The sequence below is a fragment of the Cucumis melo genome, chromosome 5, assembly GCF_025177605.1.
Source record: "Cucumis melo cultivar AY chromosome 5, USDA_Cmelo_AY_1.0, whole genome shotgun sequence".
Lineage (NCBI taxonomy): Eukaryota > Viridiplantae > Streptophyta > Magnoliopsida > Cucurbitales > Cucurbitaceae > Cucumis > Cucumis melo.
This window is the reverse complement of record NC_066861.1, coordinates 29,033,526-29,060,773: the sequence shown is the minus strand read 5'-3', so window position 1 is coordinate 29,060,773 and position 27,248 is coordinate 29,033,526. Positions and strand designations below refer to the sequence as shown.

Below are 27,248 nucleotides of genomic sequence, written 5' to 3'. Positions count from 1 at the left end.
TGTTGAAAAAGATCCCATAGATATTATTTTGCATTTGAAATATATGTGATTTATTGTAATATAATCTTTATGTTATATATTGTTTTTCAAATAAATATTAAAAAAAAAGTCTACCATGCATATTGAACATTATCAATAATATATATAATAATAGGTCAACGATCTAAGAGTTTATGATTCGAACATTTTCATTCCTATTTTACTAAAAGAAAAATAAAAATAATAAAAGGTAAGTATAAGGTTAACAATTTTTAGAATAATTATTAAATATTTAGCAATATTTTAAAAATATTGCAAATATAGCAAAGTCTATCATTGATAGACTCTCATGGTTTATGAGTGATTGACCAACATTTGCTACATGGTCTATCAATGATAGACTCCTATCATTGATAAATTTTGACAGATTTTGCTATATTTGAAAAAAATTTAAAGTGTTGCTATATACTTAATTATTTTGAATATGATTGTTACATTTGCAACTATCCCATAATAAAAAGAGAGGCTAAAGAAATTAAAATAAAATACACGCAAATACTTTAAAGTAGAATTGGAAAGCAATTGGATTTAAGAGAGAGATGATCAAGTTCACAACTCTTCACATTTTACACGACTGGCCACTCCTTTTCTCAAACATTGATCCCCTAAAAATAATATATATGCAAGCGTGTATTGGTTCGGTTCAGTTCGATTTTAAATTCGAGTTTGGTAATTTTAAAATACTATTAAAATAATTCGTTCAGTTTGGTTCTAAATTTGGTTTTGTTCTTTAAAACAGAAGAGGTTAAGTTTTTAATTCAAATTTACTCTTTTTTAATATAAAAATAAAATATATAGTAATTAAAAACAGTTAAGTTTGATTTCAATTTGGTTTCAAATATTTTTAAATGGGACCAAATCGAATTTTTCGATTTTATTGAATATTTGGTCCGGTTCTAAGAAACAGTTTAGTTTTTCTAGTTTTGAATGACATATCTTTACGGAGAAGTTAACGATCTAATCTACTATGAAAGATAATTATTCATGATGCTCAGGTACTAAAGTCAATCAAAATGTCTTTCTATGTACTTAGTTTCATATTTTCTAATTTTTTTTATGATATTATTCCTACAAATACAATATCTTCCATTTTAAAAATTAATCTGAAAAAGCAATCCCCACCACATATATTAATAAAATAAAACATTGTTTTCTTTTTGTAATTAATGCTAGTAATTATATTACTTCCATTTTCATAGAGAGATGTGTGTGTTTTAGGAACATAGCAGTACCCTTCTCAAATACCCTTGATCTCTACCTTTACTCTTCCCCATATGAGACCTTCCTCTCATCTTTAAATATACTCAATTATTGCCAATTTTTTTTTATTTAATTTTTCTAATTCAATCTCTTTTCCAAAATATATAATATACTTATTAATAAAATGAATTTTTTGGAGTACATACTATAAAAAAAAAAATAATTCTCACCGGTCTTTGTAAATATAGTTCAATAGTAACTTTTTTAATACCATAATTATGAGATTAAAAAATCGTATCGATTACCCTTTTTTCATTCGGATTTGAACTAAATAAAATAGGAGAAAAAGAGAGAAGAAAACTCCCAAAAATGGTATATTTATGTTTGGCTTATATAGCCTTATTTAATTAGTTTAGATGGGGTGTGTCCATATATATATATATTGCAAGAGTTTTAGTTTTGCTTCATTTATAAGGTCTATGATTTAATTAAGTGTGACACAACTTCAACATATATTATAAAAACTCACTTATTGAATATTAAAGAGAAGTATTTTAATTTTTATGCTTGGAAAAGAGTAAGAGAGGTTTAATTTATTATATATTTGATAAGAGTATAGTACATACAACAATAATTGGAGAGACTATTAATAATAATAGTGATCATGAAACCCCATTAGCTACCTTTTTAAATATTGCATTTAATTCTTTTTTAATAACACATTTATTGCATTTAATTGGTTAATGTATAATAATACAAACAATGATTGTGACAACTTTCTATTTAAGTCTCAACTACTTAAAAAAAATGTCCAATTTAATTGACACATATACTTATTAAAATTAATTCATTTATGATGTACCACGATCGATTAAAATAAATTAATTGGCTATTTGTGATATTTTACTATATTTATAAATATATATATATTTTTTAACATATTTTCAAAACTTATAGTAATTACATCGTAGACAACAAAAAATAAAAATTAACAGTGGAGATTAAACTTCATTTAAAGTATCCATTTAAAGTATCGGAACTAAAATTGACCCATCCAAAGAATAAATACTAAAATATAAGAACCTTATTGACGATATTGTACATTAATAGTGACCTACTTGTTAAGGTGTGACACACACTTGAACTTGATGTATTTATAAATTAAAAATAATAATAATAATAATAATAATAATAATAATAACAATCTTCATTTTGAAGTTCTAAAGTAAATTATGAAAGACTTTAGCTTAACATCAATATCGAGTTGAATTCATATTAAAACCTTATGTATTATATTTTTCACTCTCATTTTTTGAAGCCAAAAAATCGATCTTTTCGTCCTACGTTAAGAAGAACAAACGCTCTTGAGTTTTATAATATAAATTATAAGTTTAAATATCTTAACTTTGAAGTTTGTGTCTATTTTGTCGGTGAATTTTGAAAACATTGATTAATTTTTAAACTTTTCAGATTTACATTATTATCTCTTTCTAGAATTATCGATACTTATCCAAAATCATAATCAACGTAAATCATAATTCATTAACGATAAAAACTTATAATCAGTTAATAGTAAAAACATTGTTCCCTTAGGACTAAAAAGTATAATCTTAAATCACATTTAATCACCAATTTTTCAATTTTACTATAACACTTTGATTTATAACACTTTGATTTGATGTCTTTCTAATTAATGTCATTATTGAGATGTAATGATTTAACTTTTAATAATATACCATTTCTTAGGAAGAAAATCAGGTTAATTATCAATAAACTAAACTCAATTTTACTTGGGCTCCATTCTTAATTGAAAAACCTTGATATCATATCCAAACCTTAATATGATGATATATGGTGTTAATACACAATGAGACAATTGTCAGTATATTTATATATTTATTAGACAATTGTTTGCATAATCTTTTTAATATATATATTGAAAAGAGAAAAAAAGAAAATATCACAATATAATATTATTCCATCTCTCTCTCTCTCTTTAGAAAATTACTCACCACACCAACAAATTCAACTTTCTTCTTCTCCAATTGTCTCATTCATCCATTCAACTAATTTCTCCTCCTCCTCACTCTTTTTTATTTTCCAGCTCTCTTAAGCCAATAATTATTACAAACAAATCAATGTCGTCTTCTTCAATCTTGAGCTCCCAGTCCATGGCTATGGCTTTCGCCGCTCTCTCTGCAGGGACCGTCATCGTTGTCCTTTCTCTCTACCTTCATAAATCCCACCCCTCAATTTCTTCTGGTAAGCAATAATTCAATTAATTCCATTTTGCAACAAGAAATCAAATTTTATTTTTTTATTTTTTGGGTTTTTTTTTTCTTCAAGTGGTGAAGAAGAAAGAGATGGAGAAGAAGAAAAAAGGAAGAAAAAGAGTTCATTTTTCTGACGATTTAGCCATTTTTAGTAGTACTGAAGAATTGAAGAGAAAGAAAGACATGATATTGGGTTCATCGCCGTCTCCGGGAAGAGCTGCGGCACGGCGGTTGACGAGGAACGGTGGAGGAGGCGGCGGAATGCCGGCGAATAGAGCGGCGCTGTACAATGGAATCTTAAGGGATCGTTTGGTTCACAGGATAGCATATTCTCTTTAATTATAGACTCAACAACTTTTATTTTATTTATTTATTTTAATTTTCTCTTTTTCTTTTTCTTTTTTTTCTCTCTTGGTCAAAAAAGAAATGTATATTAATGTGTAAATTTAAATTCAAATTTCTCCACTTGTGTAGTTATGGTACATTATCTCTTTGGGATTGGAAATTTGAATTTGTTGATTTTTCTTTAGAAAAATATATATATATATAAAAAAAACCCCTTTCTTAAATTAGGTTGAATTGTTGAAATTTATAAGGATGAATATAAAAATGGGAAAAAAAATATATTCTAATTGAATTTTTCTTCTAATAAAATAAAAAATCAGACTTTAATCCAAACTTTAGTTGACAATAATTGATTTTATGAAACCTATGAATATTTGAGGAAATGTTTATAAATGATTACTTTCTTTTTTTCATTACTACATTTTAATGTTTATTTTGAGAATTAAAAAACTTAAGAGTAATATAGTAAAAGAAACAAAATAATATATATATATATATATATATATATATATATATATATATATATATATATATATTATTTTACTCATTTCATAATTGTTTATTTTGGAACTTTAGAATGAAACTTTTAGAATACTTAAATAGAATGAATTTCAAAACCATATTGGGAGTAGAGAAGGCAATTGAATAATACAAAAAAGCAATTCCATTTAAAGAAAGCCATCACATTCACAAGTGTCACACAAAAATCCAATTTTAAAAAGATTGTGTTTTTTTACTCTAAAATTGAATAAAATTAATTATTTCTCTTTTTTTAAAAAAAATGAGCAATCAACTTCACAAATGAAAAAGTCCCATCCCATATTGAATATGATATGGTTTATATATATATATATATATTCCCTTAGATTTTTAACCATAAAATTGATGTGTTAATTAGTACTATAATCTTTAAAAATTAATCTATAATTGGTTTAGAAGAAAGTATTGTTGAGAATGCTCTATCCTATTTTTGTAAAACTCCATCATATTATCTCATTTCATTGCATATATGTTAGTTATAATATGGATTACTTATTATCCAATCGGGAAAAAAAATCCATCGGTATAAGATGTTTAATGGTAACTAAGAGACAATTGACTCTTGTCTTTGAGATCTTTTCCGATGACTTGTGTTAGTATTTCTTTTTCTTGTTTGATGTGTCTTTTTCATCTTTTTTATACGCTAGTTGTGACTACAAGAGTTCTTCTTTGTTTCTGCTTTAAATTTAAACTCTGAGTTATAATTTTGTTTGCTCTTTAATATTTTTATTAAAGAAGAAATAATTGTAATATGAATTACAAATTAAAAGACAGTCGATCAAATTGCTTAGATTTTTCCAAAAGTTTCTTAAAAAAAAAGAAAAATCCCCAAAGTGAGTTTAATTTAATTGTCATTATCTTAATGAAGAGGTAGTTAGGTCACCTCGTAAATAAATGTCAATAAAGAACTCAAATTTAAAAAATAATCATGTCATATTTATCAAATAACTACTATATGTTTTCGAGTATATGAGATCTCGAGTTTAAATCTCTCCCTTCAAATTGTACTTGCGATTCAAAACACAAACTTACTAACCTAGTAATTCCGATGTATTGACCTCATAACCCGTAATTTTCAAGCAACATTAAAAAGTTAAATAAATAAATAATAAAAATAATAAAAATAAAAAGATTATATGAAAAAGAGGAAAGGAGAAGAAAAGATGAACACGGTTTAGGGTTGTTAAAATTAACTACTAATTAACGGTATGAAATTACTGATTATCAAATGGATCTGTTAAAAGTTTCAATGCAAGTCACAATCACAATAATTTCCTATCCAATACTGCCTTGTTTATCCGATTCTATCCGAAATTAGGGATTTTGATTCGATTCCCATTTTCCCTTTCGATTTCGGCATGTTTCTGTGTTTTCATGTTTGTAATCTGATTTTTCGCCGAATATGGTGACCCGAGAGAGCTGGTTTTCTGTTTGGATCGATCGACTTCTCTCTTGTTTAGGGTGAGTACTCTGATTCTTTGTTCATCTTAAGGGTTTCTTCTTTTTTTTTTTTTTTTTTTTTTTTTTTTTTTTTCTTTTTGTAATAGTTTGATGAATTTAGAATTGTTTTTATGCGAAAACCTAATTGAAACGTGTAGTGAAATTCAAAACGCTGTTCTGGATTGGGGGAATTTTTAGATGCAGTGGTATGGATCCATGATAGATGATTGTCATTGTTATTTGAGTGGTTCTAATTTGGAATGGTGTTTTGATCTATGATAGATGATTGTCATTGTTATTTGAGTGGTTCTAATTTGGAGTGGTGTTTTAACCGATGATATGAAAGATGATGATATTTCCTTCATGGAGTGATGAGTTTTTGTTCTGCAAATACTTTCAGCTTCTCTTATGAAGAGGTTTGAGTGATTCTAATTTGGAGATTCTTTTTAATTGGGAAATTGCTTTCTAGACAGAATTTCTTAATCCGCAGTTAAGGAACCTTGGAAAGTGAAAGAAATATCAGTTGGTTCTTACTTCTTAGTAAGTGTTCAGGTCTGAAAAAATAAGGGGAAAATGGCATATATAAGTGAAGTTTTGGTATATTATAGAAAGCAGAATCCATAAACATAACTGGTGTTTTATTCGTCCCATTGACGATGGACTCTACATTATCTCTAAGTAAATGGCAGGAGCTCGAAGTTCTTAGATTAAATGGATCAGTAGTTGTTTGCATCATTGAAGTCTATTCTTGCTCCAAGAAGTCAGCTTTTTAGAACTGGGTTGTACTGGTCTTTGGAATGCTAGTTTTCGGATGGTCAAAAGAGTTGCAAGTGGTGAGAACATGTTCAATGCATGTATCCTTGGTTCCTTGGTTCATTAACTGATTGATCGTTTATCTTGGTTATAATTTTTCATGTTTCATTGTCAGTGTTTAGGTTCATGACATCGGGGGTTCGTTTTCCTAAGATATATTCAATGATCTGTATACATGCATAGTTTATTTCAAACTTCATTGAGGGCCCAGAACTTAACCATGTTAGTGAATTCTTCTCTTGATTTGAAGTATGGCAAGAGACAATTTGAAATGGATGTACTGTGATGTTCATGCATTTGCATTTATCAATACTTAAAGTATACTTGTCTGTTTTGGAGTTACTTTATCCATAGTTTTCAACATGATGCAAACAGAGTCAATGTTTGTTTTGGTAGGAGCATTAAACCTGCACCTGCCATCTCTGGGAATAATCTGAACTCTAGGATGCCAAGCATGTCAGAAGATTTTTGGAGTACAAGCACGTGTGATCTGGACGAGTTGCTTACACTTCAATCTCGACAGAATTCATTTATCAGCACAACGAACCATAACTCTAACCATGGTGGTGTCATTGATAATTTAAGCAATCATTCTGACTTTGTAAATCATGGTAAGCTTAGGCTTCAATCTCAACACATGTGATCTGGTGCTGATCTAGTCTGGTTTAAACTGAATCCAATTATGTCAATGAAAAATTAAAGTTGGTTACAAGTTTATATTTCAAATCGCAGGTTTTGTTCTTTGGACTCAGACCCGCCTTCGGTGGGTCGGAAATTGTGTGCCTGCTAAACGAACTAAAAAAAGTCATATTACAGGATTAAGGTGAGTCTAATTTTGCTGCAAATACGTACTTGTTCATGCCACGAACCTTGTTGTTACTATGTCTTCATGCTTCTAATGCAAATGAAATCCCTCTCTGCCAATATTTCTAGTAATTCGGTCATAAAAAAATCAGGCAGAAGGTCTTTTGAGTACAAGCACAAAAGCATTTTTGGGAAGTCAAATTTCCTGTGGATTTAGTTGTTTTCTCAGAATTTTTAACCCTACCATATTGCTTGGTTTTTGTTTACAGTTGGTATATGACTAAAGAACTATTGTTGGAAACCAGAAAGCCTTACCATCGACGCATACCTTTATCGGTCAGCCTGCTTTTCTATGTTTTCTGGTGTTTTTCTTTAGTTGACTACACATTCAATTCCTCTTCTTTGAATATTAAAACCATATTATAATTAACAGGAAATGGTAGACTTTCTGGTAGAAGAATGGGAAGAAGAAGGGCTATATTATTAAGCCGGTCAATTGAAAGAACAATCACCTTGTGCATACACTATCCTTGTGACTTTTTTCTTTCGTGTTTTGGAGTTCAATTCCGCGCCTACCACCTTAACTTGGGATCAACTCGATACAAGTTTAACATACAAAATGACACCATTGGTTTGCTAACCTTTTCGATATTGCTGCTACATTGGAGATCTCTAAGGGGAGGGGCCAATTGTGAAGTAACCCAAAATCAAAGATCTTCCAATTGATCGGCGAGCTAAATGGTAAGCCCCCTCCGACCAATATACTTTATACATACATATCAAACTTTCTTCATCATTAGTTTAATATATGATGAAACATCAACTTTGCAGTGTGTTTGATGCAATGTTGTTGATGACCGACTCGTTGTAATTGATGTAAAAGAATAGATAATAATTAATCTCTCTAAAACAAACTCTTCTTTGTTTTGAATTCCTGATAAAATATCCAGATTGATTTTGTGGTGATATTGCTGTCAAATGTGTTGGATGGTAGAGAAAACAGATAATAGACAAAATCAAGCCTCCATTGTCTTTTTGTCTGGTGGTTGTGCCATTAAAAAGACTATAAATTTTGAAGGGTTCATGGTTGAAGATGCAAAGATGCCTTTTCAAACTCTTTTTCGCAAGAGAATAGTCACTATTTTAAGGATATGGACCCTACTTTTTGATTAGAAATTTTATCTCCCATTCTGATAATAGAGAATGTAGGTAGGAAGAAATGGAATAATTTCTTTTTGTTGGCATAAGTGATAATGATCACTTAAGAATGAGTACTTGCTGAGTCACAATGAGAGAGAGAAAATGTTTTTTGATTTGATTTTCAATGGTTGATAGATATATAATATGTGTTGGGGATGGATATGTCTTTTAAAAGGAAATATGAAGAATTTGTAAGCCACTTCAAATTCAAGTTTAAACTCTGTTTGTCTCGATAATACAACTCATCGAGTGTGTTTGAAACCGTTAATACCTTATTGTGAAAATATTTCTGAACGTTCAAAAGTTGTATTAATACTCTTACTGTCTTCTGTCTATGACTTAACAATTATCTATATATTTTTCTCTTTTTTCTCTATTTTTGTTAATTGTTTGACCTTTTCTATCTCAATAAAAAAATCACTCAAGATGACCTTAAGATTGAAATGTTTTTACGAAGTTGTACGATGATAGTTGATAGTGTGGTAATAGTCAAATATGAACTTTTTGTACTTGACAATTTATCGTTTTTTGTAGGTTTTAATGGAAGATTTTGAATTTGAATTTGTTTGAGATATTGTGCATTAACTTGAGGTGTCGGGCATATTTTGTCGTGAGATATTGATTCTTTTTTAACATAAGAAAACTTTTTAAATTGATCACTAAACTAAACGGTACTTAGTGGTATCATTTTATTTAGTTATTTATTTTTATAAGGCTTAGGGAGTTAATACAAGTTTCGGAAGACATTATATTTAAAGGCTTAGAGAGTTAATACAAGTTTTGGAAGACATTATATTTATAAAACAAGTATTAATGATTTGTGCTCATATAATAACTATAAAGGTGTTTTTGAAATTTTATTTTTTTAAAAAAAAGTTTACATGGATATTTTTCAAACTTTAAAAATTTTAGTTTATTTTAAAATAAAACAGAACTATCGAGAATATTTTGTATAGTTTAGTTTTTTTTAATTTTTAAGAAAAAATATTTTTAAAGATAGCAAAATGAATCAAAGTACTTACAAATATAATAAAATATTACCATTTATCATGATATTATTTTGTTATATTTAATAAATATTTTCAACAATGATTTTTGTTATTTAAAATAACTTTTTCAAAGATCGTCTATCAAAATAATGCTAATTTGTATTTTAAAAGAGGATTCAAAATTCAATTATTTGGTTAAAGATCAATTAAAACGTTTTCTTGTTCAAAGTTGAAAATTCAATCTGTCAATTTCAATTATTTTTGCTTTCTCTTTACCAAATTCATCATTCAATGGAAGATTATAACATATTTCTTTGTGGTTGGTTTATTACTTTAAAAGAGAAACTTTGATGGGTAATTAAAAAGGAAAAACACAAAAAATTTTAAAAATGGCAAAATAGTTCATTTAATTTTTTTGATATGTCGTGTAAATAATTTTATTTTTTGTGTTATTCATTACAATTTAAAAAAAAAAAAAAAGACATCCATTATTTAAATACAAAATTTAGGGTAATTTGTCAAATTGTATAAATTTAAAAACCCTAAAATTTTAATCTCATTTATCTATTGATTTTAACTAAAAAAAGTATGAAATTTTTACCTAAACTCTCCGTTGAACAGGAAATTTTGACCAATTAAATCACGCCACGTCATCACAGCAAAATTGAGATAATTATAATTTGATTGGATTTGGGTAGTCAAGGTTTCTCATATCCAACCTAGTTCAAGCCCCTAAAAAAATTGGGCCAAAGAAATAATGGACCCGAGCTTGCGCAAATAAGTGGGCCGAGTTCGAGCCCACCAAGCAAATGGATCCAAGCCCAAACCCATCGAGCAAATGGGTCCGAGCCCAAGCCTGTCAAGAAAACAGGTCCAAGCTCAAGCCCAACAAGCAGATGGGCCCAGGCCTAAGCTCGCCCAACAAGCAAATGGGCCCAAGCCCACCTAAAGCCCATTGAGATTCTCTATAAATAGAGACCTTCTCATTCATTTTAGAGGACCTTTGGTTGAAAAGAAGAATCGAAGCTCTGAAGAATTGAAGACAAAAACTTCTAGAGACTCTCAAGAAGTGCAAGTTATCATCAACCTCGAAATCATCCTTCTGAAAGATCGAAGACTTGGAAGATCAAACTTTCCTTGAATTCTAGAAGATTGAAGCTCGAATTGACTTGTAATTACAACATCTTGAAGATCGAAGACCACGAAGTTCTAAATTTTATTTTTTGTATTCGAGAGAAAGAATCAAATGAGTAAATATTAGAGATTGTATCCACAAAACATAAATCAATACAAAGTTCGATTCCACGAATTAAATTTCTCCTGAAATCTCATGTGAACAATTTGGCACGCCCAATGGGACCATATCTACCTTTCATCTATTTCTCTTTTTGAAGAACATCCAAAGAAAATCATGACATCTCAAGGCAACACTTCCAAAGCTCTTAGCGACATCGGCAAGCGACCAAACACTCATAGCTGCTCAAGGGAGATTCAATCATTTGAAGATACGCCACCTTTTGAAGTTGCAAAGAATATTTGGGAGCAAATCTCCAAGCCACCAAAAGGTGGAATTGTAATCAAAGAAAATCATGCGATTGACGAACACTACTCGTCCTCTAAACCCTCAAGTGAGGAAATGCCTCACCCAAATATAATGTCAGTTATGGTAACTAATGTGGATACAAGTGAAAATAGAATGGCAGAGCTTGAAAAGAAGGTGAACATGCTCATGAAGGTGGTGGAAGAAAGGGATTATGAGATTGCATTTCTAAAGAATCACATTGAAAGTAGTGATGCTGCTGAATCAAGTCATAAACATACTGTCAAGAATACTGACAAAGGGAAGGCAGTTATGCAAGAAAGTCAACCACAAAATTCGACCTCAATTGCATCGTTGTCTGTTCAACAATTACAGGAGATGATTGCAAACTCCATCAAAACGCAATATGGTGGACCTACTCAAACTTTCTCCTTGTACTCCAAACCATATACGAAGAGGATCGACAATCTCAGAATGCCGAATGGATACCAACCTCCCAAGTTTCAACAGTTTGATGGAAAAGGCAACCCAAAACAACATGTTGCTCACTTCATCGAAACATGTGAAACTGCTGGTACGCGAGGAGATTTATTGGTCAAACAGTTCGTTCAAACTCTCAAAGGAAATGCCTTCGACTGGTACGTCGATCTGGAGCCTGAATCCATTGATAATTGGGAGCAACTTGAGAGGGACTTTCTCAACCGTTTCTATAGCACCCGACGTATCGTCAGCATGATGGAGTTGACAAACACAAGACAACAAAAGGGAGAACTAGTCATCGACTACATCAACCGATGGAGAGCTCTGAGTCTTGACTGTAAGATCGACTCACCGAACTGTCTGCAGTGGAGATGTGCACCCAAGGCATGCATTGGGGACTTCTTTATATTTTACAGGGAATAAAACCTCGCACGTTCGAAGAGTTGGTGACTCGTGCCCATGATATGGAATTGAGTATCGCCAATAGAGGAGCAAAAGATTTCTTGATTCCAAAATCGATGAGTGACAAGAATGAACTTGATGACACTAAAAAGATTGCAAATAGTGTCATAAAAGAGTCAATGGTTGTTCATGCAACTCATTTGAAATCTTTCTCTAAAATAAAAGAAACAAAAATTGAAAGAAAGCATGATGGCGATGAAAAGCGACAGTCAACTCTTAAAGAAAGACAGGAAAAAGTTTATCCATTTCCTGACTCTGATGTTGCAGACATGTTAGAGCAGTTGCTCGAGAACCAACTTATTCAGCTGCCAGAATGCAAACGACCAGAACAAGCAGGAAAAGTAGATGATCCTAACTACTGCAAGTATCATCGGGTCATTAGTCACCCTGTTGAAAAGTGTTTCGTGTTGAAAGAGCTAATTCTAAAGTTGGCTCGTGAAAAGAAGATCGAGCTAGATATTGATGAAGTAGCTCAGACGAATCATGTTGCGATCGAGATGACTTCAAATGTTCTGCCATTAACACAACTTGATGATCAAAGAAAAAGCTTGATTCAATTTGGGACTTCTGCACCTATACTTGTCCTATTCCAACAAAGGATCGTGACGATAAACTCCCAAAATAAAGAAGCGCATGGTAAAGATGATGGCGAAGGATGGATAATAGTCACTCGTCAAAAAGGGAGACAACCAAATTCCATTCAAAAGGAGTTGCGATTCCATCAAAAGTATGCAAAAGGAAGCATCTCCCATAAAAAGAAAGGAAGAAGGAACAAGAAGATGTGGAATCCTAAGCCCATAAAAGGAAAAGATGAGGACTTCCTCCAACTTCGACTAACGATAACTTTGGCAGAATTCCTCCCAAGAAGTTTCCTTGAGGATCATCCAGAAGAAATACTTGAAGTTACTGCATGTCATGCTGCCAGCATAGTAGAAGTCGACAACAATTATGGATCTTCTAAAGAAGTCAACAATTCAAATGAAATTAATCAAAGGACCTCTGTCTTTGATCGTATCAAGCCTTCAACTACTCGATCTTCAGTCTTTCAAAGATTGAGTATGACCACAAAAGAAGAAGAAAACCAATGTCCAACGTTTATTTACACTCGAACTTCAACTTTTAAAAGGCTGAGTATCTCCACATCGAAGAAAGATCGACCTTCAACATCTGTTTTTGATCGTCTAAAGATGACAGATGATCAAAAACAAAGAGAGATGAAATCTTTGAAGGCAAAACCATTTTGTGAAGAAAATGATGACGATAAGATTCATAGTTGTGTCCCGTCACGCATGAAGAGGAAGTTGTCTGTTGACATAAATACAGAAGGTTCCTTGACTGTGAAACCAAGATTTATTATCTTCACCAATCCTACAAACGAAGGAGATGAACAAATTCTTGTTGAAAATAAAAGCTGTTAAATGTGCAAAGCTCCTTATCGCAAGAGCCTAAACTGCATGGTGCTCCTAGCCCACAAGAGATTAAAAGGTGAATGGCAAAAAAAAAAAAAAAAAAAAAAAAAAAATCGAACTACGTTATGACTTGATCCCTATGTTATAAAAAGGGTACGTAGGCAGCTTAAAGTTCACTTTAAGTTCAGTCGCACGTAAAAAAACAAAAAATTATTCTTCATTGTGATGATGTAGGTGCATAGTAAATGATGCGTAAACAGTATAAAATGAAATTCAGGAGCAGTCACACCAGAATAAGAACATTCTCATCACCATTCAACAAATTCTTGTATTTACAAGAATACAGCTAAAGAAAAAAAAAGAATGGGGGCAAAGGGGGCAAAGTTAAAGCCTCCACTTGAAGTTCTTAAATTTTTCACGTGCAGCGTCAGGCTCTTTTGAACCGTAGCTAGCGCCTCGGTGGCTTCTTTGGTGACAACATAGATGTTTAATTGTCTACCTTCGTAAGGTGCGGTTTCGCCTCTTCTCCAAAATGTTGACCAGCGAACTCTACTCCTCTTTGATATGTTGCAGACAAGGATCTTTCCATGTGTTGTGCCCAAGAGGATCTTCTTCTTCATCTTCTCACATGTATTACAGCTGAGAGATTTATCATCTTCATCTTCTCACATGTATTGCAGCCAAGAGGATCTTCATCTTCATCTTCTCCCATGTGTTGCAGCCGAGAGGATCTTCATCTTCATCATCTCAAATATGTTGCAGCAAAAAAGATCTTCGTCTCAAGTATATTGTAGCTGAGAATGTCGTTGTCTCGTGTAACCGAGAAAGTCGTCGTCTCATATATATTGCAGCAGAGGATGTCGTCGTCTCAAATATGTTGCCGCCGAGGAGGTTGTCCCCTCAAATATGTTGCAGCTGAGAAGATTGTCGTTCTTAAATATGTTGCAGCTGAGAAGATCGTCGTCTCAAATATGTTACAACCAAGAAGATCGTCGTCTAAAATATGTTACAACCAAGAAGATCGTCGTCTCAAATATGTTGCAGCCAAAAAGATTTTTGTCTCAAGTATATTGTAGCCGACAAAGTCGTCGTCTCATATATTGCAGCCGAGGATGTCGTCGTCTCAAATATGTTGCCGCCGAGGAGGTCGTCCCCTCAAATATGTTGCAGCTGAGAAGATTGCCGTTCTTAAATATGTTGCAGCTGAGAAGATCGTCGTCTTAAATATGTTACAACCAAGAAGATCGTCGTCTCAAATATGTGTAGTAGCCGAAAATGTCATTGTTTCAAATAGGTTGCAGCTGAGAAGATCGTCGTCTCAAATATGTTACAACCGAGAAGATCGTCGTCTCAAATATGTTGCAACCAAAAATATTTTTGTCTCAAGTATATTGTAGCCGAGCGAGTCGTCGTCTCATATATGTTGTAGCCGAGGATGTCGTCGTCGTCTCTAATATGTTACCGCCGAGAAGGTCGTCCCCTCAAATATGTTGCAGCTAAGAAGATCGTCGTTCTTAAATAGGTTGCACCAGAGAAGATATCGATCATCGTCTCAAATATGTTGTAGCCAAGAATGTCGTCGTCTCATATATGTTGTAACCGAAAATGTCATCGTCTCAAATATGTTGCAGTCGAGAAGGTCGTCGTATCAAATATGTTGTAATCGAGAATGTCGTCGTCTCAAATATGTTACAACCAAGAAGATCGTCGTCTCAAATATGTGTAGTAGCCGAAAATGTCATTGTTTCAAATATGTTGCAGCCAAGAAGATCGTCGTCTCAAATATGTTACAACCAAGAAGATCATCATCTCTAATGTGTTACAGCCGAGAGGATCATCATCTTCATCTTCTCACATATGTTGCAATCGAGGGGATCATCATCTTCATCTTCTCACATGTGTTGCAGCCGAGAGGATCATCTTCATTTTTTCACACATGTTGCACCTTAGAGGATCTTCATCTTCATCTTCATTTTCAATGTAGCAAGGCCGAGGCATTTCTCATGCTCATCTTCATCTTCAATGTGGCGCGGTGCAAACAATCATCATCTTCATCTTTAATGCGGTATAGTAGAAACGATCATCATCTTCATGGACCATTATCTCTATCTTCAATACGGGCACAACAGAAATGATAACCATATTCATCTTAAATGCGGTCATCATCCTTATCTTCAACGTGACACATTAGAAATGATCATCATCTTCATCTTTAATACGACGAAACAAAGGTGGTCATCATCTTCATCTTCAATGCGACGCAGTCTAGGCGATCGTCATCTTCAATGTGGCACAGACGATCATTCTCTTCAATGCGGCACACACGATGATCATCTTTAATGCGGCGTAGTCGATCTTCATCTTCAATGCGACACAGTCGAGTCCATCTCCTCTTGGTTGATTTCTATCAGAACTACAAGGTGTCAAACTCCAGACAATCATCATTCTGTAAAGTAAACCATCGTTCTGCAAATGAAGTTCACCAGAAGCAAGTTAGCGCTGATGACATCATCTTGGAGCAAAGAATATATAAAAGCAAAGTAGACGGAGAATGGCGTCGATGAATAAGTAGGGCGTCATGATAGAGTTGCATCGTCTATCATGAACAAACCCCAGACGTCGATAAAGCAGTAGGGCGTCATGATAGAGTTGCATCGTCTATCATAAACAAACTCCAAACGTCGAGGAAGCAGCAGGGCGTCATGATAGAGTTTCATCGTCTATCATGAACAAACCTCAGACGTCGGTAAAGCAGTAGGGCGTCATGATAGAGTTGTATCGTCTATCATGAACAAATCCCATACGTCGATGAAGAAGTAGGGTGTCAAGATAGAGTTGCATCGTCTATCATGAACAAACCCCAGACGTCGAGGAAGCAGTAAGGCGTCATGATAGAGTTGCATCGTCTATCATGAACAAACCCCAGGCGTCGATGAATAAGTAGGGCGTCATGATAGAGTTGCATCGTTTATCATGAACAAACCCAAGACGTCGAGGAAGCAGCAGGGCGTCATGATAGAGTTGCATCATCTATCATGAACAAACCCCAGGCGTCGATGAATAAGTAGGGCTTCATGATAGAGTTGCATCGTCTATCATGAACAAACCCCAGAAGTCGGTAAAGCAGTAGGGCGTCATGATAGAGTTGCATCGTCTATCATGAACAAACCCTATGCGTCATGAATAAGTAGGGTGTCATGATAGAGTTGCATGTCTATCATGAACAAACCCCAGACGTCGAGGAAGCAGCAGGGCATGCATCGTCTATCATGAACAAACCCTAGGTGTCGATGAAGAAACAGGGCGTCATTAAAGAAGCAGGACATCAAGGAAACTTCATATATACTTGCATGAGACTACAAAAAAAAAAAAAAAAAAGTCAACTTTAATATAGCTTCAAGTTAGTGCGAATCTAAAAAAAAAAAAGAGTAAAAAAAAACAAGAAAAAAAGAGTTTTAAAAAGAAAGTAATTAAAAAAAAAACTTGAAAAAAAAATGTTAGAACAAAACAGTTTTTTAAAAAAAAAGAGAGAGAAAAGAAAACTTTTTCTAAAAAAAAACAAAAAAAAGGACAGGAAGAAAAAAAAAATGAAAATGAAATAAAAGTAAACAAAGAAAAAAAAAACTAAACTAAATTAAGTAAAAATGTAAAAAAAAAAAAAAAACATATATGTATATTGAAAAAAAAAAAAAGAGATGAAAACGTGAAAAAAAGAGGGGAAAAGGTAATTGAAAAAAAAAAGAAGTAAGAAAAAAAAACAAAAATGAAAAAGAAAAAAAAAATATATATATATATATATATATATATATATATATATAAAAGAAAAGAAATAGAAGAAAAAAAAAGAAATAAGAAAAGAAAAAAAAAATGAAAAAGAAAAAGAAAAGAAAAGAAATCTCTCCAAAATTTAAAAAAAAAAAAGGTTTTTTTTCCTTTTCTTGCCGTGCCTTTCTCTTCTCTCTCTCCTTTCTCTTCTCCATCTGTGCTCTTCCTTACCAATTGAATGAAAAAAAAAATCTATTTTTTTTTCATCTATCACCTCTTCTTCCAAATCATGAAAAAAAGAAAGAAAAAGAAGCACATCGGATTTTTTTTCTCTCCCAAATAAAGAAAAAGAATTGGAGGATCAAACACATATGCAATGAAAAAAGTTAGAGAAGATGAATTTCTGTGAATTTTGTTTGCAAGCTTCTTCCCTATTTATAAAGGATGGAAGGTAGCAAATCAATTCTTTTCTCAACAAACTAAATAAAAATCTTCTTAACAAATAGTTAGATGAGATTATAGGAGAGAATTCATAACCTCCTCTGTTCTTTTTTTTATTAAAAAAAAAAAAAAACTCCTCTATTGTTTTTTTTTTAAAGATTAATTAAGAAAAAAAAAATAATGACATTCTGTTTTTTCTAAAAGCCTTAAAAAAAAAAATTCAAGTCTTATCCCTCCCATATCCTCCTCATAATTAAACCTTAAAAAAAAAAAAAAACACCTCAAATCTTGGAAAAAAAAAAATCCCCCGATTTTCTTTTCTCATCTATTAAAAAAAAATGTTTAAATTTTATCCCAAATCATAAATGAATTTGAAATGAAGTAAAAAAAAATGGCAAACTTTTCAAATTTTATCCCAATTCGCTAACAATTCAAATTAAGAGAATATGCAAAAAAAAAAAAAAAAAAAAAAAAAACTTTGACTTAAATTCATATTTTGATGAATTGGCAATATTCCAATTTTATAAATGTTAAGTCTCAATTCTTCCATTAAATTCATTGGTAAAAAAAGAAAAAGTTCAATTTCATTCAAGTTTATTTTTGGCTAGATTCCAAAATAAATAAATAAATTGTGAATTAAAATCAAAATTCACTACAAATTTGATATTGGGTTGTATCAAAACTTCATTTTAATCAAACTTATGTCCAAACGCATAGTTTGATTAATTCGACACATTAACTGGAGCAAAAGTCAAGAACAAGATCACTTGTATTTTTTGTTTTAGCTTATCATTTTCGAGATTCATCCACCCATACACGTGTACAAATTTCGAAAAGGGGGCATTTGTTGAACAGGAAATTTTGACCAATTAAATCACGCCACGTCATCACAGCAAAATTGAGATAATTATAATTTGATTGGATTTGGGTAGTCAAGGTTTCTCATATCCAACCTAGTTCAAGCCCCTAAAAAAATTGGGCCAGAGAAATAATGGACCCGAGCTTGCGCAAATAAGTGGGCCGAGTTCGAGCCCACCAAGCAAATGGATCCAAGCCCAAACCCATCGAGCAAATGGGTCCGAGCCCAAGCCTGTCAAGAAAACAGGTCCAAGCTCAAGCTCAACAAGCAGATGGGCCCAGGCCTAAGCCCGCCCAACAAGCAAATGGGCCCAAGCCCACCTAAAGCCCATTGAGATTCTCTATAAATAGAGACCTTCTCATTCATTTTAGAGGACCTTTGGTTGAAAAGAAGAATCGAAGATCTGAAGAATTGAAGACAAAAACTTCTAGAGACTCTCAAGAAGTGCAAGTTATCATCAACCTCGAAATCATCCTTCTGAAAGATCGAAGACTTGGAAGATCAAACTTTCCTTGAATTTCAGAAGATTGAAGCTCGAATTGACTTGTAATTACAACATCTTGAAGATCGAAGACCACGAAGTTCTAAATTTTATTTTTTGTATTCGAGAGAAAGAATCAAAGGAGTAAATATTAGAGATTGTATCCACAATACATAAATCAATACAAAGTTCGATTCCACGAATTAAATTTCTCTTGAAATCTCGTGTGAACGCTCTCGTTTTTTTAATAAAATAAAATTTTGCACTCAAATAACTTTGAGTGATACACAAATTACTTTGAGTGATACACAAATTATTCATTATATAATTTTTTCAAAACTTATAAAATCCGACACTAACCAAAAAAATTACATTCCTTATTAAACAATTAGGAAAAAAAGAAAATTGTTATAAATGGTAAAATTATTAAAAATGTTTATAAAATGTATCAAAATTTAACATTATTACGAAAGTAGTTACTTATACATAAATACCATAAGAAAGACACAAAGTATATAATAAAGAATATTGACGGCTAGAATATATGCAAATTTATCTTACATCTAATCTAATCCATCAATCTAAAACCCTAATCAATGCTCTACAACGAGAAAAGAGAAATTGGTCATTCTATACACAACCACTTTATGTAATACTTAGCTATACAACCAATCAATGTGTTGGTTTTTTTTAGAACCGACTCATCATCTTCATAATGAATATTTGTACTACGAAGTGCTTGTAGTAGTACTCGAGCAACCAAATGAGCAACAACAACAAGATAATCAGGAAGGACTAAAGCAACAAAGGATACAAAATCGACGACAACAACCAACTAGAAATCGACGACGTTCCGATTGTGGAACACTTTGATTACTTTTCATTGAGTGAAAATTGTTTAATTATTATATTAGACATTATACTTTATATTTAATTATTTTCCAGTCTTAATTGATTACTAAAAATTTACGACCTTCAATAAATATAAAACAAATGAATTATAGCGGTAAATCTTCATAAATTGAAAAATTAACATAAACATAATTTGAAAAATTAAAAACTTTCATCAAGGTAAAAGTACACTTTCTTTTTTTTTTTTTTTTGTTAAAAATAGATTTATCCTAAAAGAAAATAATAAATTAATACTATATTTAAGAAAATAAAAGTTTAAATTTTAGAAAAGAAAAATAAAATTCAAATAAAAGAAAGAAATAAAACATTATATAAAAAATGAAAAAAAAAAAAATGGGTGAGAGGAGATAGGGAGAGAAAAAAAGGAATTAAAGAAGGAGAGATAAAAACACAACAACCGAGAAAGAGAGATGAAAAACAGCGTTATCTTTATAATTAGTTTGAATAATAATATTTTTTAAATATTTTTTCTAACTGAATTATAGCGGTACATGTATTTTTATTTAGTTTTAATAATTTTTATCATATTATCTTGTCATTTTTAAAAAAAGTATTTTCGATATCAAATACATTTAATGTACATGTTAATACGTATTCTTATTGTAGAAAAATGATTTAAAAAATGGTAAAGGCAACGTACATATTTACATAACAATATGCCTTTATATAAAATTGTAAAGTTTAATTTTAGTATTTCCGTCTTTCTAGTGAGATATAGGAAGAGAGATTATCAACATTTTAAAGCTTTATTCTTCTAATTTTTATGTGTTATATTTTATTATTTACGAACGAGAGGATAAAAGAGAAATTTTTATGAGTAGAAAAAAATTAAAACTATTTATAAAATATAATAGAAAGTAAAAAACTTAAACGAGTTACACATACATTAGATATGTGTTATTATAATTCGTGAATAGTTTTGCAAATAATTTCGAAATAGAACATACTTCTATCATTCCATTTCTTCTTCCCACTTCACAATTTTCTATATTTCTTCTCTTTTTTCCCCTTTTCTCTATTGGAGTTTTTCTGCAAATGCTCTTCTTCTTCTTCATAATTCTCATTTTGTGTTTTCTTCAACCTCTTCTTTGTGGGAAGCTTTTCTTTTCTCTTATTCTCCTTCGTAGCTCCGTTGCTGTCCCCATGCCTGCCCTCGTCGATTACGGTGGTCGGTTCTTTCATCTTTTTCTATTTTGATATTTTTTTTCCGTCCGGGTAGGGGTTGAATCGGTTTAATTTGATGGGTTTGGGGTATTTGTTTTGTTTATGACTTTGTTTCTGAGGTTTTGTGATCTGGGTTTGTTTGAGGATGGTTGATTTTTTATGGAGAAGTATGGTGTTGTAGATATCTTAAGCTAGTTTTTTCTTTGATGAGAGTAGGTTGAAGATTTCTAGTTTATGCATCATGTTAAATGTCTCTGAAATTGTTAGTTAGGTTTGTAATGGATCTAGTTCTTTGAGAGAGATTGTTCTGAGGATGGAATGAGGTGCGCAATTTTGGCTGATTCGTTGTTGTTATTGAGTTTTCAGGTGACGATGAATATTATCCTGGGGTTCCTTTTACTCAAGCCCCATGGATTTGGATGCCTTTCTACCAACTTCCTCTCATCTCGATCTGTATTTTCGTCCCAGTAAGAGAGCTCAAATCGGTGCGCCGATTGTGTTTGGAGGAAGAGAATTTGAGCAGGAGTGTACGCCATCCTTTGAAGCTCTTTCAGGTGAATGTCTCTTTGAGATTTTCAGGCATCTCCACAGTCCTAGAGTGAGGAGCTCTGGTGCCCGTGTCTGGAAACGGTGGCTTATGCTTTTGAGTACAAGACAAAATTTGCAAGATACGGCCTACATCCGCTTGCAGGACCATGGTAAGTTGTCTGTGCCTAAGTAATAACTATGGGAACCGTTTCCCGCCTTTATTTGAAAAAAACAAAATAGTCAGTAGTTAGTAAACAGTTTAGAAAATTAGGCAAATCACTCCCAAATTTCATCCGCTCTCCTTCGATCGACGATGCTTCCGATTCTCAATCCGCTCCTCTTCTTCCTTTATCCTTCGACCGTGCTTCTCTTCACACCTTCACGGCTCCTCACACCTTCGCGGCTCCTCACACCTTCACGGCTCCTCACACCTTCGCGACTCCTCACACCTTCGCGGCTCCTAATTTCAGTGAGTTCCAATCACGCAAATAGGAGAGGACGAGGATTTTATCGGAGGGTTCTTCCTTCTCCTCCTGCGGTTGATTTTGCTTCATCCGACGGTAAGCGTCTCTTTGCTGAAGCATTGGGAGATGGAAGCATGGAATGTTTTTTTAAGATAGTTTCTTATTATCAAACTCAATCCGAACCCAGCTACTGTGGACTAACAACTCTCGCTGCCGTTCTCAATGCCCTTTCGATTGATCCGGGTAGAAAATGGAAAGGGTTGTGGAGATGGTTTGATGAGACCATGATGGACTGCTGTGACCCTCTAGAAAAGATCCAAACGGATGGTATAACATTCGACAAGTTTGCTTCGATGGCTCGCTGTAATGGTGCCGAGGTGCTAGTTTTCAGGACCAACGAAAGCACAATTGGTGAATTCCGTGAGCAGCTTATATCATCTTCATCCTGTGAAGACCGTCACATGGTAACCTCGTACCACAGAAGAGTTTTCAAACAGAGTGGAACTGGCCATTTTTCCCCAATTGGGGGTTATCATGGTGGAAAAGACATGGTGCTCATCTTGGATGTTGCACGTTTCAAATATCCCCCTCATTGGGTTCCACTTAGCCTACTGTGGGATGCCATGAAGACAATTGATGATGCAACAGGACTACCTAGAGGGTACATGATTTTATCAAAGCTAACATGAGAGAATTTAAAGGGCTGATTGAACAGTATATAGTGGGATGTGTATATCATATATAGTGTGTTTCGAGTAGGGATGTATATATCTTCCACGGTATAGGACCGGATATGAGTTTTTGTTACTAGCCCGGATATGAGTTTTTGTTACTAGCCCGGATATGATTTTTTGTTACTAGACCAGATATGATTTTTTGTTAATTCATGAATCTTGTATTGCTATTGAAGCAATATGATATCTCAATGAACATCCACTTAATTTTCATATATATGTATGGCAATTTAGCATGTAGAAGTATGTTGAATCTACAAGAGTCAACAGCTCATCACACAACTTTTTGCTTGGGATTCATCATTCATGCACTATTAAACCAAAAATCTTATTATATTAAAAAAAGAGAGAGGAAAAAAAGAAAGAAATAAGGGGGGGGAGTTGCGGTAGTCGGTAATGGGAAAATTGGTTGGACAGTGGCAAAGGGGCAAAGAGCAAGAGGGAGAGGGGGGGGGTCTGCTTGGAATTTATGGTTTTGTGGAGAGATTCATTGCACATTCACAATCCCACCTCAAATTCATACTCATTATATGAATATTTTGTCACCCACTATCACTGAGATAGACATCTTCCATCCCTTTTCTTATTTTTTTTTCCATTAATCAATTCTATATTCCAAATATATTTACTCTTTTCATTCCATTTCTTCTTCCCACTTCACAAATTTCTCTTCTTTCTTCTCTTTTTTCCCCTTTTCTCTATTGGGGTTTTCTGCAAAATGCTCTTCTTCTTCTTCTTCTTCTTTCTCATAATTCTCATTTGCGTTTTCTTCAACCTCTTGTTTGTGGGAAGCTTCTCTTTTCTCTTCTTCTCCTTCGTTGCTCTGTTGCTGTCCCCATGCCTGCCCTCGTCAATTAGGTGGTGAGTTCTTTGATCTTTTCTATTTTGATATTCTTTCATCTGGGTAGGAGTTGAATCGGTTTAATTTGATGGGTTTGGGGTATTTGTTTTGTTTATGACTTTGTTTTTGAGGTTTTGTGATGATGTGATCTGGGCTTGTTTGAGGATGGTTGATTTTTTATGGAAAAGTATGGTATTTTAGATATCTTAAGCTAGTTTGTTCTTTGATGAGAGTAGTTTGAAGATTTCTAGTTTATGCATCTTGTTAAATGTCTCTTAGTTAGGTTTGTAATGGATCTAGTTCTTTGAGAGAGATTGTTCTGATGATGGAATTTATTTAGTGATGAACCGAATAGGTTGAACTTTTTTGGAGAGAAGAGGTGTGCAATTTTGGCTGATTTGTTGTTGTTGGTGGTGTTATTGGGTTTTCAGGTGATGATGAATATTACCCTGGGGGTTCCTTTTATTCGAACCCCATGGATTTGGATGCATTTCTACCAACTTCCTCTCATGTCGATCTGTATTTTTGTCCTAGTAAGAGAGCTCTAATCTGTGCGCCGGTTGTGTTTGGAGGAGGAGAATTTGAGCAGGACTGTACGCCATCCATTCAAGCTCTTCCCGATGAATGTCTCTTTGAGATTTTCAGGCATCCCCACAGTGCTAGAGAGAGGAGCTCTTGTGCCGGTGTCTCGAAACGGTGGCTTATGCTTTTGAGTACTATTCGTAAGGCTGAAATTTGCAAGAGCAGAAGCACATGTATCAGTCAGATGGTTGAGTGCTCAAATGTTGAGCAGCAGAATACTGAATTTGATGAGATTTCGGTAGTGAACTGTGATGAAGATCAAGAGGATGAAAGTAATGGTTTTCTTACAAGATGTTTGGACGGCAAGAAAGCTACTGATGTTAGACTTGCTGCTATTGCAGTAGGAACTAGTGGACGAGGGGGATTGGGAAACTTTCAATTTGAGGAAGTAACTCTACTCGTGGAGTTACCAACCTTGGTCTTTCGGCCATTGCCTACAGTTGCCCTTCTCTTTGGATGCTTTCTCTGTGGAATGTACCTGTTGGAACCCAATCTCCAACACAGATTTAAGGTATGAATGAAATCAAATCTTTACTGCTTATCAGTAGAATTCAATTACAATCAAAGAATCGAATTGAATAATGAATTCAATTCGATGACTACAATGCTAGGCTCTCAATATACCTGCAGAATATCAACCAACATACACATACACAATAGAGATATTCCTATCCAGCTACTCAAACACAGCTATTCATATTTGGAGTGGTGTTTTAACTGATAATATGAAAGATGATATTTCCTTCATGGAGTGATGAGTTTTTGTTCTGCAAATACTTTCAGCTTCTCTTATGAAGAGGCTTGAGTGATTCTAATTTAGAGATTCTTTTTAATTGGGAAATTGCTTTCTAGACAGAATTTCTTAATCTGCAATTAAGGAACCTTGGAAAGTGAAAGAAATATCAGTTGGTTCTTACTTCTTAGTAAGTGTTCAGGTCTGAAAAAATAAGGGGAAAATGGTAGCTTCATTTTTCTTCCATGAATTGAACCTCATGGATTAGTAGTTGTTTGCATCATTGAAGTCTATTCTTGCTCCAAGAAGTCAGCTTTTTAGAACTGGGTTGTACTGGACTTTGGAATGCTAGTTTTTGGATGGTCAAAAGAGTTGCAAGTGGTGAGAACGTGTTCAATGCATATATCCTTGGTTCCTTGGTTCATTAACTAATTGATCTTTTATCTTGGTTATAATTTTTCATGTTTCATTGTCAGTGTTTAGGTTCATGACATCGGGGTTTGTTTTCCTAAGATATATTCAATGATCTGTATACATGCATAGTTTATTTCAAACTTCATTGAGGGCCTGGAACCATGTTAGTGGATTCTTCTCTTGATTTAAAGTATGGCTGTGATATTCATGCATTTGCATTTGCATTTTTTATTTTTAGTAAGTGTCAGTTCTTTGTAAGCCTTTAAGAAGGCATTTTAATTTATTATTCTTATATGAAAAAAAAGAAATGAGTTTTTCTGGCCTGGCCTCCTGAATTTTTGTTTCTGTATCCATAAGTCTAAAATTTCTCCAAAAGTTGCTTTGTTTTTATTTACAATTGGTATATGACTAAAGAACTATTGTTGGAAACCAGAAAAAGCCTTACCATCGATGCATACCTTTACTTTTTCTATGTTTTCTGGTGTTTTTCTTTAGTTGAGATATTAAAACCATAATATAATTAACAGGAAATGGTAGACTTTCTGGTAGAAGAATGGGAAGAAGAAGGGCTATATTATTAAGCCGCTCAATTGAAAGAACAATCACCTTGTGCATACACTATCCTTGTGACTTTTTTCTTTCGTGTTTTGGAGTTCAATTCCGTGCCTACCACCTTAACTTGGGATCAATTCGATACAAGTTTAACATACAAAATGACACCATTGGTTTGCTAACCTTTTCGATATTGCTACTACATTGGAGATCTCTAAGGGGAGGGGCCAATTGTGAACTAACCCAAAATCAAAGATCTTCCAATTGATCGGCGAGCTAAATGGTAAGCCCCCTCCGACCAATATACTTTATACATACATATCAAACTTTCTTCATCATTAGTTTAATATATGATGAAGCATCAACTTTGCAGTGTGTTTGATGCAATGTTGTTGATGATTGACTTGTTGTAATTGATGTAAAAGAATAGATAATAATTAATCTCTCTAAAACAAACTCTTCTTTGTTTTGAATTCCTGATAAAATATCGAGATTGATTTTGTGGTGATATTGCTGTCAAATGTGTTGGATGGTAGAGAGAACAGATAATAGACAAAATCAAGCCTCCATTGTCCTTTTGTCTGGTGGTTGTGCCATTAAAAAGACTATAAATTTTGAAGGGTTCATGGTTGAAGATGCAAAGATGACTTTTCAAACTCTTTTTCGCTAGAGAATAGTCACTATTTTAAGGATATGGACCCTACTTTTTGATTAGAAATTTTATCTCCCATTCTGATAATAGAGAATGTAGGTAGGAAGAAATGGAATAATTTCTTTTTGTTGGCATAAGTGATAATGATCACTTAAGAATGAGTACTTGCTGAGTCACAATGAGAGAGAGAAAATGTTTTTTGATTTGATTTTCAATGGTTGATAGATATATAATATGTGTTGGGGATGGATATGTCTTTTAAAAGGAAATATGAAGAATTTGTAAGCCACTTCAAATTCAAGTTTAAACTCTGTTTGTCTCGATAATACAACTCATCGAGTGTGTTTGAAACCGTTAATACCTTATTGTGAAAATATTTCTGAACGTTCAAAAGTTGTATTAATACTCTTACTGTCTTCTGTCTATGACTTAACAATTATCTTCTTTTTTTTTTCTCTATTTTTGTTGATTGTTTGATCTTTTTTATTTCATTAAAATAATCACTCAAGATGACCTTAAGACCGATGTTTTTTTACGAAGTTGTACGTTGATAGTTGAGTGTAATAATAGTCAAATATGAACTTTTTTTATT

At 32.9% G+C, this 27,248-nt stretch overlaps 3 protein-coding genes across 5 annotated transcripts; all 3 read left to right on the top strand.

Annotated features, from left to right (window-relative positions):
* Window positions 1-3,200: 3,200 nt before the first annotated feature.
* Window positions 3,201-4,081, top strand: LOC103497202 (uncharacterized). Its single transcript, XM_008459317.3, has 2 exons — window positions 3,201-3,501; window positions 3,586-4,081. The coding sequence occupies exons 1-2, from the start codon at window positions 3,378-3,380 to the stop codon at window positions 3,849-3,851; spliced, it is 390 nt and encodes a 129-aa protein (XP_008457539.2). The 5' UTR covers window positions 3,201-3,377; the 3' UTR covers window positions 3,852-4,081.
* Window positions 4,082-5,567: 1,486 nt separating this feature from the next.
* LOC103503177 (uncharacterized) lies at window positions 5,568-8,420 on the top strand. The gene is made up of 5 exons (XM_008467327.1): window positions 5,568-5,858; window positions 7,047-7,261; window positions 7,383-7,473; window positions 7,724-7,790; window positions 7,888-8,420. The coding sequence occupies exons 1-5, from the start codon at window positions 5,800-5,802 to the stop codon at window positions 7,939-7,941; spliced, it is 486 nt and encodes a 161-aa protein (XP_008465549.1). The 5' UTR covers window positions 5,568-5,799; the 3' UTR covers window positions 7,942-8,420.
* Window positions 8,421-20,912: 12,492 nt separating this feature from the next.
* Window positions 20,913-26,512, top strand: LOC127143805 (EIN3-binding F-box protein 1-like). Of its 3 annotated transcripts, XM_051084831.1 has the most exons (4): window positions 20,913-21,160; window positions 21,523-21,854; window positions 24,155-24,816; window positions 25,980-26,512. In XM_051084831.1, the coding sequence occupies exons 2-4, from the start codon at window positions 21,566-21,568 to the stop codon at window positions 26,031-26,033; spliced, it is 1,005 nt and encodes a 334-aa protein (XP_050940788.1). In that variant the 5' UTR covers window positions 20,913-21,160; window positions 21,523-21,565; the 3' UTR covers window positions 26,034-26,512. The 3 variants fall into 3 exon arrangements, 2 of the variants coding, with proteins under 2 accessions (XP_050940788.1, XP_050940789.1); XM_051084832.1 differs by lacking the exon at window positions 21,523-21,854 and having other exon boundaries at window positions 20,926-21,160; XR_007821024.1 differs by lacking the exons at window positions 20,913-21,160; window positions 21,523-21,854 and adding an exon at window positions 21,861-23,743.
* Window positions 26,513-27,248: the final 736 nt, after the last annotated feature.